This window comes from Rhamphochromis sp. 'chilingali', assembly GCF_963969265.1.
Source record: "Rhamphochromis sp. 'chilingali' genome assembly, chromosome: 16".
In the NCBI taxonomy this organism is placed as follows: Eukaryota; Metazoa; Chordata; class Actinopteri; order Cichliformes; family Cichlidae; genus Rhamphochromis; species Rhamphochromis sp. 'chilingali'.
In genome coordinates this window covers 17,959,606-17,973,700 of record NC_137943.1, presented here as the reverse complement: position 1 = coordinate 17,973,700, position 14,095 = coordinate 17,959,606, and the positions used below count along the sequence as shown (strand labels likewise).

Sequence of the window (14,095 nt, the reverse complement as noted above, 5' to 3'; positions counted from 1 at the left end):
TCTTGGCCACAGTGACATGCTAATCCTCTTTTACAAGACAAACAGATCTCAAAATGTTATCTTTTGCATTTTATGCTCCTGTGATTATTGTATCCTGTGAGAATGGCACGTAGATATCTTATCCTTATTCTTTTATTATTCTTTGCAAAAAGCCCTGCAGCCTGCTGTTGCGCTCTGTATTGTAGTTTTACAGCCTGTTTGTGTACATCAGTTTATTTCAAATTTCCACAACATTTAAAAAAAAAGATTTTAATTCATTTTGCAACAGCAGTCTGCATGAAATAATAACCAGAAACAGCTTATCTACCTCCCGTGGTCGCAGGATATAATCAGAACATTACATGTAAAAGTGTGCAGACAAGTGTAATATCTTGTAATAGAAGATAGCATAAAGACAAAGCATGATGTGATGGAGCCTTCCATTCAACCAGGTCAGCTTAACATAGACAAAGAGCAGAATCATCGTATACAGAAAATACGCTCACGCTGCAACTGGCTGAGATTCAAATGACGGTTTTTTGATCTCAGCTGTAAAGTTTCAGGAGTTCATCTTGCACAGTTTCCATGTTATAATGTTGACAACATCTGAATACAGACAGATAGGCTGAGATACACCTGCCATAACTCAATTTGTGGAGGTTCCCGGTACTCTGAGAATCTCCAGGAGCACATTTTGTAGTGATGACAGGTGCAAGCTCTCTGGATGAAAACAATATCGGTTACAATATCAAGCTGGTAAAACATGAGTATGAAACATTAATAACACTACAGCAGCTAGAAAAAGTACATCAGCCTCTGAGTTTGCTCCTCTCTGAAACACTTTACACTAAATGTTTAGATTTGCAGAGGCTGTGTTTTGTTGCAAAGCTGTTGTGTTGTTTTGCGTTAGATTACGCAGATGTTCGTGTTATTGTGTGTGTCCCCTGTTCATCAACATAGTGCTGCTGTGCTTTCTTTGCACTAGAACAAAAACCCCTTGGGGATGCATTTATGCAAACACATGGTAGATAATGGTTTTCTGCCTTTTTTCTATGGCTGTGGCCTTTTCAGGCTTTCTGCTGTGCTGCTTGGCCTGCGAAGAGAGTTCAGCTGATAATGATCGTTTATCCAACAAAACTGCCCTGGCCTTTGCTAGGCGGACTCATCTCTTGCTCTTCTTCCTGTTCTCTTCGGTCTTAAGTGACAGGCTGATGGCTGTGCTCATTGGCAGAGGTGGACAAGCACTTTATTAACTCTCCAAAATCCCATGCAACATACTTTCTTCCTCTCTAAACTACAGTTTTTAATATAATAAGCACAATTTCTGTGAAAAAATCCTCAATATTGATTAGTCTTTAAGGTGTTGGACAAGTAGTGATCACTGGGGGGCACTAGCATGCAGTTGAAGGCTTTCACAGCGTTTATTGACTGTTAAATGAATGGCACTTTGTGGGTCTTGGAGCTTTTTGAAGGGCTATTGTAGACAAAGTGCAGCCTATATGAGTAACTGCTAAATGAGTAAAATATGAATGGATTTAATGTCAGTTAACTAATAGAAACTGACTAATAGGTGAGCCTTGTTTTTAAAAAAGCTCTGACCCTAAATGGCTCCACGTTGTTTGGTTTCTCCAATTAAACCTGATCCTGTGTTGTTTCATTGAATGTGTTGTGATCAATCGCCATAGCCTTCACCGCGTTTGAGTCTCATTTCTTGTTTGTTAGAGCTCTGCTGGTCGGATGAGCACTCTGCGTTTAACGCTGTTTATCTTGTAAATTGTTTCCTGTTGCTTCTCGCGTCTGCTAAAAACTTTTAAAAATTTAGTGCAGCTAATTGTTAGGAAATTGCTTCCCCTTCCTCTTCCACCTGATCTTTTCACTGAGCAGCTGTGGAAAGCCTGTGAGTGAAAACAGATAATAAAGGCAGGACAGAGACGGTCACACACTGAGGATTAAATCGTAAACAGGCTTTCCGCTCTTGTGTCAGTGGAGCTGTCCACGGCCGTGGTGCTGAAACCATTCTTGGCAGTGAGCTGGTTGTGCGGCTCCCTCGGGCCGTGTGAGGCGCTGTGCGATGACAGCAGGACCAAAATGCTGTGTTTGGTACTATCTGTGTTTAGTCCCATCATCCAGCCAGAAAGATCTGAGCTTCATTTTGCAGCACTGTGAAAATTTATCATTGTGTCCATCCACTTTGTCTCTACACTTGCTTCAGCGTGTTTAATTTCTTCCATTTTTCCATCTTCACTTTGGGCAGGTAGGATTTTACATTCTCTATAGCTGGTCCATTTATCTGCTTTAAATTTTTCTGTTGCTGCAGACTGGATGGTTTTTACTGACACAGTGATGCACAGATCTGAGCTTACTCAAAAAAAACAACCCTCACTGTGTAGAAGATTTAAGTAAACATGACCAAGGAATTAATTTTGTTGATAAATACAATAGTTATCGGTGATCCCAGCTTATAGTCGAAACTCTTGAAATACACAGAGGAGTAAACTGTGACCAGCAGACAGATCTAAGATATCACAACAACATTCCCTTTAAGATGCTTTAAGGTAAGATAAAGACCTAATAACAGAGAAAAACCCCCAATAATCAAACAACCCCCTTTGAGCAAACACTTGGCGACAGTGGGAAGGAAAAACTCCCTTTAAACAGGAAGAAATCTCTCAAGAACCAGTCTCAGGTAGGGGCAGCCATCTGCCAAGGCAGGATAAAAGACACGCTGTGGAAGAGCACATGACATTAATAATAACTAATGATTAAATGCAGAGTGGCGTGTAAATGCATAGTGAGTGAAGAAGAAGAAGAACGCCCAGTGCGCTCAGTGCCATCATTTGGCATGCAGAAATAATTATTTGTGAAGTATTAAACCTCATAGTTATTTCTGTTGTGGTACCTCATACACAGCATGATTTTTAACAGTGAATATGATGATTCTCAGGGCCCAGATATTTGGATTAAGTGAATCCTTGAAGATTTTAGTCCAAAGATCTGAAGAAATTCTCCAGCTGAGCACGAGACTCCTTCAAGTGTAATCAGTACTGTTGCATTTTTTCCTGATCTCACAGCCAACACACAAATTCCCAAATTCCCCAAATTTCCAAGTAAGCAAAACAGATCTAAGTGTAGAATATCCCTGAATGCATGGTGTATTTCTTAATGGTTACCTTAGCAAAAGCAGTCGACAATAAGTATTAATATTATGATTTTATATGCTTTTGAAACTTTGCATGTTTACCTTGATCTTTAGAGTTTGCTCTGCTCATTCTTGTTAATGTATTGATGCACAGATTGCAGAAAGATAACATGCCATTTCCTCGCTTGTAAACAAGCAATAATTAGCCCTTAGGGCTGCAACAAGTCCGCTGATGAAAACATTATATCAACTAGAGAATCTTTCCCTCATTCTCGTACGCAGGCTGTGTCAGTGACTCGTATCGCTGACTTTTTTGGTGTGTGTTTCTCTTTTACTGGGATTGTTCAGTTCCTTTCCCCCCAGCAGATGATCGGTTCAAAAGGCCAAGAGGCCTGCACAGACTGTGCATGACTTCAGAAGAAACTGTCTCTCCAGCACGAGAGCGCCCTGCGTGCGTGCGTGTGCGCGGCTGTGTGTGTTTTCATGTGTGCGGCACAAATAGGCAGACAAGCTGTGCTAACAAGAATGTGGATTGTGTGTGCTCGCAGAGATGTGGCACACGGTGAGAAAGTTACAGTATAAAGAATGTTTTGTCAGGAACCGAGACTATTTCTGCTCGATGTGGGAGGACGATATAACACTGCTTCTCAAGAGCGAGGCCAGCAGCAAGCCTTTGTTTTATTGGCAGACAGTACAGCAGCGGTGGCAGTACACTGGAGCGAATATGATTTTTATGGCTATAGACGCTCTATGCAAATCCATTCCCTAAACTGCAATGTAGATAGCATTAACAGCCATGAGTGTATTCAAGCTTTAGTAAGATAGGAACACCAATCCTATCTGAAAAGAGTCCACGCTTATAACTGAAAGTATTTTGTTCTTCTCGCATTGATTCTTGTTTCCATTTCCTGTATAATGGACTTGCCAGTAATAATGAGTGCCCGCAGTGATGTGATACAAGCTGACAGGTCTCCATATTATCAGTTGCTGCAAGCTCAGAGCTGAGCACAGAGGAGTCTGGTAAGACTAAATATAGGCCCAGGTGGAAGGACAAAACCTTGAGCTCCCCTCTACATTCTGCAAGGAAAGAAAAGGAGCAGTGCAGTGTTTTTGTGTGTTTTTATTGTCTAATACATTTCCTTATACGAATAAATAGTCTGCAGTCAACCGGATTCACAAAGGGGTTAAAATACAGAAATGACCTGTTTTGCAGGGGGAGGGGGGGGTTATGTTGTTGATGTCCACATTTTAATAAATCCAGCCCTTTTTGGCCACTTAAAATACACACACACACACACACACACACACACACACACACACACACACACACACACACACACACACACACACACACACACACACATATATATTTATTTATTTTTTGTTTACTGCAATTTCTGCTGCCTTCTTGGCCCGATCTCTCTTGCAAAATGTCATCGAGAGTTTTACATGCATAAATAAAAGATATTAAAAAACTGATTGCAGCTTCTACCTCTGACAGAAATGTTCTTTCTGCCTTAAAATGACTTGATGTCATTCACGAGAGATATATTTTGACACGTTTCACAGATTTTAATCCAATTAATCATTTACATCCCGTTAAATACCGACAATTATATGCTGGCAAATACCGGAAATCACTTTTTGGCACAGCAGCTGGCGGCATAGCTCGGTTGTTTCCGTTTCCACTGCAGAGAGGTCCAGCCTGGTGCTAAGTTCTGCAAAGAAGTCAATTTGACCTTTTTTGGTTTTTATTTTGGTTAACCTGACATTTCCTCTAAATTGACAATTTCTTCAAATAAGAGACCCGCAAGTAGCGCCGAGTCTAATTAACTGAAAAGAATCATGTAGGTTTTTTCTTTTTCTTTTTTTCTTTTTTACATTTTTTAAGCACATCCAGCTGTCGTGGATGACACCACTCCCGCTCCGAGGTAAACCGAACCTCCCACATGGCAGCGGTCCACAGAACTTTGCGCCGTCTGCACCCACGGTATCTCTGCGTTATTCTAGCAAATCACTCGTGGATAGCCTCGAACACTTTACGCGCATTCTCCCTCTCTCCCTCTCCCTCTCTCTCTCTCTCTCTCTCTCTCTCTCGGTGTGCTCCCCCTCTTTTCTCCGCTTCATTTTTTCTGCACCTGTCAGCAGCGGACGTGTGCGCGGCTCTTCTCTCCCCTTTTTCTTCTTGATTTGGCGTCATGACTTCGGCAAAAGACGCCGCTAACGGGCCGGGGAAAGTGGCTCAGCATCAGCAGCAGGATCAGGTAGGTCTTCAGGGGAGCTGACTCCTAATTGTTCCGCTCCTTATCTTTCGGAAGCAGCGGAGGCGCAAACAGTTATTTTTCTTCTTCACGAAAATCAAAGAAACATATTCGAAACAGCCTGGCTTTCTATTAGATTGCATGTTATCTGTCTGCGTGTATGTGTGTTTCTGTGTGTTTGACTCACGAATCAGCAGCTGGAAAAGCTTTTGAGTGCTGCAGTTTGAATGTATGCTGCCTCCTTCTAAACTTCTGCCTAAATATTGAATGAGCTCCTATTGAAACCTCAGCCCACAGGTGTAGCTTCTATAATGGAACCTGTTGGTGTCCTGTTTTCATTAACAGTTTGACAGCTTCTGGTGACAGCACAGAGTTTTTAGGAATGTTTGGTTGTGTTTGTGTGTGTGTCTGTAGAGGGGGGTGTTCAGTTGACAAAATCATGCATTTTGCATGTGAGCAACTGTGTGTGCCGGAGAAAAAAATGGAAAGAAACAGAATGCCAGAGAGTGGGCGTTAATTGCTCTGTGTTCTGTTAACTAATTCAGATTAAATTGTGCTCAGTATGAGGCTATAGGGAACACTGTGAGGTGATGTAATGGCACAAACACACACACACACACACACTACTTGTGAGTTTACATAACTGAGCTTCTGGCATTGATGGCATAATTTAGGTTGAAAAGTGCTTCACCAAAATCAGCTCGTTTGGCCTATGGAGCAGAAACATGTCGACAATAAAACTAGTTGCATAACAGCTGTTCATTGTTTTTTTTTTTGGCTCAAATGCAGCACTGAATACACAAGACTCATAATAAAGGTTAATTTCACTGAGGTGATGAGGGTTATTCACTGTGACTGCTGACTGGTCAGCGCGTAATGAAGTGTAGCATCTGTAAAAGTGGAACTCATCTGACTGCTTCCTGTGCCTCAACTTGCATGAAGTTTCTTTTCTCGTCTCTCCAGTGCAGTCACAGCACCTTTGAATATTTTAGGTGTAAAGTGTTTATTTTTGCGTCGCATTCATACATTTATAAAAGTGAGAGTGCGGAGTCGACAGCGGTACAGCAGATCTTTAACCGTGAAATCAGATCAATTTTTTTTTTAAAGAAGAAAGAGACAGAGAGAGCGTGTGAGCTCTTTTGAAGGTTGAGAGGAAGTCGGGCCTCAGACGTGAAAAAAGGAGAGCTCGGAAAGCGAAAGGCACATGGGCTCATCTGCACATCACTGCAACTCACATAATACACAGCTATCACACGCACAAGCGCAAACGTTTCACTTTTGTTGAAGAAAGGAGCGGTATGTCTTTATTCCCATCCAGCGATTTCTATATGCGACCGGCCTCGACTTGCTTTGTTTCTCTGTGCAAAACACTTTGCACGAGACAACAGCAGGCAGCATACTTCCTGCTTGGATGGGAAGCTTGGAAAATATAACGCTGACTGTGTAGCTCCAACAGTGACCTTGCTCGTTGGAAATATCAGCTTCAAATGCGAATGCCCGCCTTTGTGTCTGCTCTTTAATGGTGCGGAGACAGAGGCAGAGAGATAAAGATGTCATAGCAGAGGAAGTAGCGTGCAGGGAGCAAACACATCTGAGATTTGAACACTGTCTGTAATGCAGGCTGTGCACTGCATCCATACAGACTTAATAAAACTTGTATAGGGGAATAGAGGGAAACTTTTTCTCTCTCTTTAAAAAAACCAAAAAAACAAAAGCTGCCTTCATTAGGAAAGTTGTTACATGCCCAGGAAATGTACCTACATGCTCTTTATCTGACACGCCGTGATTATTGCTCTCTTTTGTTGAGCACCACTGCAGCACTCTCGCATCATTGATTATCATGATGGTTTGAAGGCGCCGCACAAATTTGCCACTGCACAATATTTTTTTTGTTTCATGCCTCCTCCATTACTGTACTTGCTGTTGTTCAATGCTATTGGTTATTGTCTTGTTCAAGGTAGCAGGGCTGTAATTTAAACCACAAGTACCCATTCAGACAGGGGGGTGGGGGTGGGGGGGATCAAAGGTGAAGTGCAGGGGAAAAAAGAGAACCTGTTACCAGGTGAATTAAATGGGTACACAAGCGTCATCAAATGAAATTTCAATGCTGCAGATTTTATTTTTTCCTGATTCCTTATCATATTAGGTCCTTATTTTTCTGCAGGTAATTATTCTGAAAGAAGACGAGCTGTCCCCTTTTTCCTCTTAACTGAAAATGGATTTAATTTTCAGGAGCATATTTAGAGAGAAAGCATTCAATTTGAAAAAGGGGGATTTTAAAAACAGCAAGGGGCACTTCCAGCTGATCTGTTCTCTAGTGATTCCACTTCAGTCATGCTGTTGTGTGCAACAGTTCTTCTGATGATTTTTTTTTTTTCTTCTTAAATGACATCAGAAACAGCAGTATGCGACATTACGTGATGGCAGAGCTTCAGTTCATCCTTTGTCATTTTTTTTTTTTTTTTTTTTTTTTTAATAAATAGGACAGGGGGAATGAATGAGAGAAAGAGGGGGAGAGAAAGAAAGAAAACCAAAGGGGAGAAGAGACGGTGAGAAGGGGGGGGGAAGAGAGAGAGAGAGAAAAAAAAAAGAACTCCTGGGTCACCTGTATGGAGAAAAAAAAAACAAACAAACAAAAAAAACAAACAGAGGAGACAGCAAACAACAAAGAGCAACATAATAATAGAGAAAACAAAGCACCATCACAATAAACTAGCTAGCCATAGATATCAATATTTACTAAATAATAAACGATATTGTGCAGCACGCAAGATAGACAGCGCACAGTGTGCTTTGAGGCAGCAGCCAAGAAAGCTTTAGTCCGCGTCTGTGAATACCCATGTGTGCATACCTGTGTGGATCAGCATGCTTGCATTCCAAAGGTTTCTCCATGTAATGATGATTGAAAGATAGCCGAGCCAGTTTTGTTCAGAGGCAGGCAGCGATTTGAGTCCTCTCAAAAAACCCATCTTAACCTCCATCTTCCCCTCGTCCCTAGTGGATAGAGTCAGGGAGTTTTAATGCTTTATCATTTTTACTTTTCTCATCTCCTCCCCAGTTTCTGTTATCCATTCCAACAAAAACAAATGAAGAGGCACACGCAGACGAGAATATACTTTTTTATATCTCTGCTTTTGTTTTTTTTCTGTGCACCTGAAAACAACGCCCATTTCCCACTTTGTCCCAAGGCGTCTTCTTATCGTTGAGGCGTACAGAAATTATTTATTCTTTGCAGACTGGATTTCCTCCCCATCTGTCTTGTGAATTTTTTTTCCAGACTATTAACATGAGGATGGGTCACCCAGGAAATCAGTGCACCTTCAATCATAGCAACACTGTAAGCCTCTTTACCTTGATGTAGTTTTTAGTTCTGGGGAAACATTAAAGTTTCCCGCTCACTCCCAACTGGTCACAGCAGATGGCCACCTGTCCCTGAGCCTGGTTCTGCTGGATATTTCTTCCTGTTAAAAAGGAGGGTTTTTTCTCCCCACTGTCGCCAAGTGTTTGTTCATAAGGGGTCCGATGATTGTTGGTGTTTTCTCTGTAATGTTACAATAAAAGTGCTTTGAGGCGACTGTTGTTGTGATTTAGTGCTATAATAAAATTGAATTAAATCATTGCCTGCAATCATTTTTCAAAATTTGGCTCATTTCTGGGATCTCTAGTGTGCATGTAGTGAGGAAGAAGCTGGCAGTGTAGCAACAAGGTCTTTATAAAGGCCACAGAAGGCTTCAGTGACTTCAAGTAAATCAAAAGCAGCAAAATGAGGAGAAGCGAGACTACAAAGCAGCGACATGCTAAAGCAGCTTAGGCCTGAGTAGCACTGGTTTAGGCACCTGTCGATGACCGGATGGCAAATGGTTGGTGGTAAACTAAACACTGAGTGTGACGCAAATCAGAAACGGAGACGGCTTTCAAAATTCAAAATTAAGCCATTTGAACTGTTTTGGTTGCAGAGCTAAAGCACAACTTTTACTTTGAAGGGGAACTGTCTGTGTTTCCAGTTTGTTTTGCACTTTTCAGTTTCTCTGCCGCTTGCTGAGTAGTTTGCGAGTGTTTGTAGGTAAATCGTGTCTTCCGTGCAGACTATTGGTGACCGCAGCAATCTGCTACCAGTTTCACGACTGCGTCCAACTTCAAACAACTTCCAGTTAGAAAGGAGCAACTTTTCCTTTGTGACTGGTGTTTACCAAATGATCTTTGGCTGGTCTCTAGGCCAGTGTGCCTGGGGTCTTAAATAACACACACTAGGATGTGTAGAAGGCCTGATGTGGGGTCTGCCAGGACTGTAGGATGAACTTGACTTTGTGGCCTCCCTTCACATTTACCTGTCACATTCATAGATGGTGAAGTTTCTCAGTCTCATTTCTATTTTCACAAGAAAGAAAATCCACCTGGAGAGAGAACTAGTGCACAAATGAGCAAAAATAATGAGGTAAACTTGTTGTTCTTATGCCAAAATACAAGAAACAGAAATGCTGGAACCTTATTTTTAAATTGTTTGGCACACTTTGCACTGTTTACGTAATTTTTGCTGAATCTCTGCAACAGTTTTGATTGTCAAGTAGAGAAGACTTCTCTGTAATGTTGCTGTTTAGTGCCTACTGTAAGCTGTAGATGAGTCGATGGATACGTAATTTGCTTTTTGGGGGGTTTAACTTGGAGTATAGTTGCACAGCATTTCATCTCAGAACGTGTGTTTTTAAGCCATGTTTCTGACTTTATATGCAAGATAAAGAGTCTTAAAGATAAGAATCGTTTATCTGGACTGCCACTCATAATAAGATAAGTGCGGCCCTTACGTTACTTCTAAATGAGTGGCTGGCTGGGTGTAATATAATTTAAGACGGTCAACATACACAGTGCTGTTGCCTGCAAAGACTGAAGTGTCTAGACCACGGAAGAATAAAAGTACCTCATCAGTTACTGAATAATTTATCCCCAGGTGAACACAGATAATGGCATAAAAGCCAGCAGCATAAATCATTTAATATAGTTTTGACTTGTTGTGAAAGAACCACTCAGTGCACTTGTCTTCTTCTCACTTACCACTCCAGTATATCATTGGTGTCGCTAATACTACTGCCATGCCATCGCAACTACGACCACTGCCACTCACAGAAAATAAGTAGGTCAAAAGTTTTTGGTCCAGAGCTGTACAGGTCCAAGTTTTTATACTAAGAATGGCTCCAATGATCTTTTCCCTCATCTCTATAAAGGCATTTAACCTTTTTATGTTGTTTTTTTTGCGGTTTTAAATTCTCTCATTTTATGGTTTGTTATACTCTCCCCCCACTTTCGAGTTACGCTGCAGCTGCACCCAGCTGTACACCATCAGTTCATCAGCACCAAATGGTAGAAAGACAAAGTTAGCACTGAGATGGTGAGCATTAATCAGTGAAGCAGCCAGGGACGTTTGCTGAAAACATTCTCTGGGGATTGGAGCGCCTTGCGAGCTGAGGGTCATCTTACAGATGGAGACGTTTGCTAAGTTTTTGCAGCTCTGCTACAGTAGCTTAGTCATATTATTAGATTCTCATCAGTGAAGAAGCACAAACGCTAAAGCTGTCTACAAAGCTGAAAAGAGAATAAGGTGCAGCAGAGCTTGTCAGTTTAACCAGCTGAGTTTCTTTATTCTTCTGTAGTGCCGACAAAAGGCGACCGAAACGATACAAAAGTTTTAACATGTTAAATTGTGGCTGCGAGAGAAACGACCCAAAGACTTTATTGCAAAGAATTTTCCTAACAGAGATGTAACGTAGCCCTACTTATCATTAATTTCACATCTAAGGACCAATTTATTACAATTCAAAACCTTTTCCAGTTGCTAGTAATTAATTTGACAATAATTTTTTGACTGCACAGGCCTGTTTCACACCAGGACTCTAATCAGCTCTGCTGTCTTTATAAACATCAAATAATAAAGTTAAATTAGGAGAATTTTCCATGTTTTCAGTGTTTTGGATCACAAAGTCATGCACAAACAGAGAGATGTTTTCAGAGTATTGCGGTCCAAGACTCTTGCTTCACTCCTTTTCTATACAGTAACTTTACTCTCAATGTAAGTTCATGCTTCCTTTTTACTTTAATTCACCTACTTTGATTGTCTGTGTTATATAGAATAGCTCCCACAGTTTGATTCTCGTGAGTAGGATTGTCACGATGCCAGAATTTCAAACTGGATTCCGATAACCATACTGGTTGGTGCAAATGTATTTGGCTACAGCCCTGTTTATTTCCTTTGCTTCTGGTGACTTGGCAGCATATTATTGTTGCTGATCAAATAGAGTTGTTAATTTTGGCTGCTGCTGTCTGTCTACTTGTGGGTAGACTTTTGTCAGCTTCAATCTGGGGCTTTAGGAGAACAGTTTAGACACAAATAATTGTGGTGTGCTGTTAAGTTAACGCGGTTTATTGACGTTACAGACCGATTAATACTTCAGTACTGCTGTTGAAACAGGAGCTTTATTGATGAGGACAGGGATTTGGGCTTTTTAAGATGCTTCAGCACGTTTTTCGTGCTATTGTTCGGCTGGCAGCGAGGGGAAGAGCAGTGTGTGAAGTTTTGTGTCAGCTGGAAGAGGCAAAGATGCCACTGTTGGTATTAAAACTGTTGCAAATGAGTATCTAGTCTGATTATATGATTGTAATTTTTTTGCAACTTCCTACTTTACCTCAAAACTGCTATCATGTTTTCAGAGGTATAAAAAGTACTCTGGTTATCTTTGGCCATGACTGAGCGCGCTTCTTCTTAATGTTTTGATTACGTGTGCTGACTTATGTGCCCGGTTCTAAATACTAAAGAAGTGGCCTAACTCCTGTTCTCTTATCACATCCACAGCCAGGTTACTGTATGTCATCTAAACAGCCTGTTGTTTTCCTTTGTTTCAGTTGAGTTGCAGTTCAAAAAGGACAAAGGCTGGACGGGCACATTGAGGCTGGTGCCCTACTATTCATGAGCCAAAAGCCAGCTGGCATGAATTCTTAATCTCACTCGTGACAGGCCATGATTTATTGATGCTGTTCCAGAGGAAAAGTTTCCCCCTATGTCCAAAGGCTACTGCTTCACTCTGAAGTTTTACTGTCCCGAGACAGCGACTACATTACAGTGAAAGGATACATTGAGTTTCAAACATCTACATTCCCTTGTTTCCTTTTTTCCCCTAAATCCTAGGTTAATTTCTCAAGCCCCTTGTTTCCCACATGGCAGTCAGCGGTAATATTAGTCCCTGCTGTACTGTACCAGCGAGCACCATCTTCACTGCAAATCTGACTCAAACAGCTCTCTTGGTTCCCTTGGAAACCAGGTGCTCAAAGATCAGGAAAGATCCATTTCACACTTCAGCAGCGAGCAGAGAGACAAAGAGATGCTTAGACAAAGGGAAAGTGGGAGGGAGAGAGGATTAGAGAGAGAGAGAGAGTGGTAGGGGGGTAAAGGGAGCTTGACCTTAAAAGATGCCTTCTTTTTACAGCCCCTTTGTCTCGAAACAGAATGGAAATAGCAACAAATAGATCGGGAAAAATTCTTGTTGCGTCCTCTCTCTTGGGGTTTTCTGTCTTTTGAGAGATGCCAGTATGGGAATGGGTTTATTTAGATGTGTGTCTGTAGAGAAGAGGGTGGAAATGGCTGCAGTTCTAATTTATTGATGCAGCTTTTATTGTTATCAGCTGTAAGGCATGCATGCGTGCTCTTCACACACAGACTAACAGAAGGAGATGGCCTAATGCAGAGAGCCAGCCTGCATCTGAAATGCTGCTAAAGGTCAAGATTTCAACTTATACACAGATGCACTTTTTCACTTGTTAAGAGCTTTCCAGAAAACTCAACATCTCCCGCAAACTCCTACAGTTTGCTATATTCTGAAACACGTTGAACACCCGGGAAAAGAAACCATGCATCTAAGGTTAGATTCTATATATCTCTGTAGGGTTTGTTTTCTGGAAACTGTGGTGATAATTGTCATGCATTTTTATGTAAGTGAATAGAGTGGAGCTCTCTGTTCTGTGGTTGAGTAGGTGGGTGAAGCGTTGAGCGTTTTAAACAGGGATAAAGCACTCTGCACAGTTAAAGCAATCAGAGCTGAGACACTTTAATAACAGTGGGCTGTATGAGAGAGCAGCTCTATTTTAAAATATATGCTCTTAATGCTCTTAACTAAATAAATGTATACAACATAGAAGCTCATGCTGATGATCCTAACAGAAACGACAATAACTTAGTTATTCTGAAACAAGTCCTTACTGGTTTATACCCTCATTTTATTATATATACATATTCTACTGGTCGTATATCAAATATCTAACCAGTCATTCACATGGCAGCAATTCAATGCATTTAGTCATGTAGATGAGGCCAAAAAGACCTGTTAAGGTTCAAATTGAGCCTGAAAATAAGGAAAAATGTGATTTTGAACGTTTTATGGTTTATTTATTTCAGAAACTGCTGATCTGCTGAGATTTTTCCCACAAAGTCATCTCTAGGGTTTACAGCGACTGGTCTGAAAAAGGGAAAATGTCCAGTGAGCGGTAAATCTCTGTGTGGAAATGCCTAGTCAGAGGTCAGAGGTTAAAGAAAAATGGCCACACTGCTTGAAGCTGATAGGAAAGCTATAGCAACTAAAAAAAGACTCATTACAACCAAGGTATGCAGAAAAGTATCTCAGAATGTACAACATGTTAAACCTTGAGATCGTGCCGCTATAACAAGCCTGCAGTA

General features: G+C 41.2%; 1 protein-coding gene across 4 annotated transcripts in view; it reads left to right on the top strand.

The window, feature by feature from the left end:
• LOC308412361 (A-type potassium channel modulatory protein DPP6-like) overlaps positions 1 to 14,095 on the top strand; it is a 102,283-nt gene that overhangs the window by 43,955 nt on the left and 44,233 nt on the right. The window contains exon 1 of one of the 4 annotated variants that reach the window (XM_080906653.1): positions 5,266 to 5,382. The exons of the other annotated variants lie outside the window; for them this stretch is intronic. Coding sequence (XP_080762779.1) covers positions 5,317 to 5,382 — 66 coding nt within the window. The 5' untranslated portion in view covers positions 5,266 to 5,316. Of the gene's footprint in view, positions 1 to 5,265; positions 5,383 to 14,095 lie in introns of those variants that run through there. 4 annotated transcript variants of the gene reach the window in all.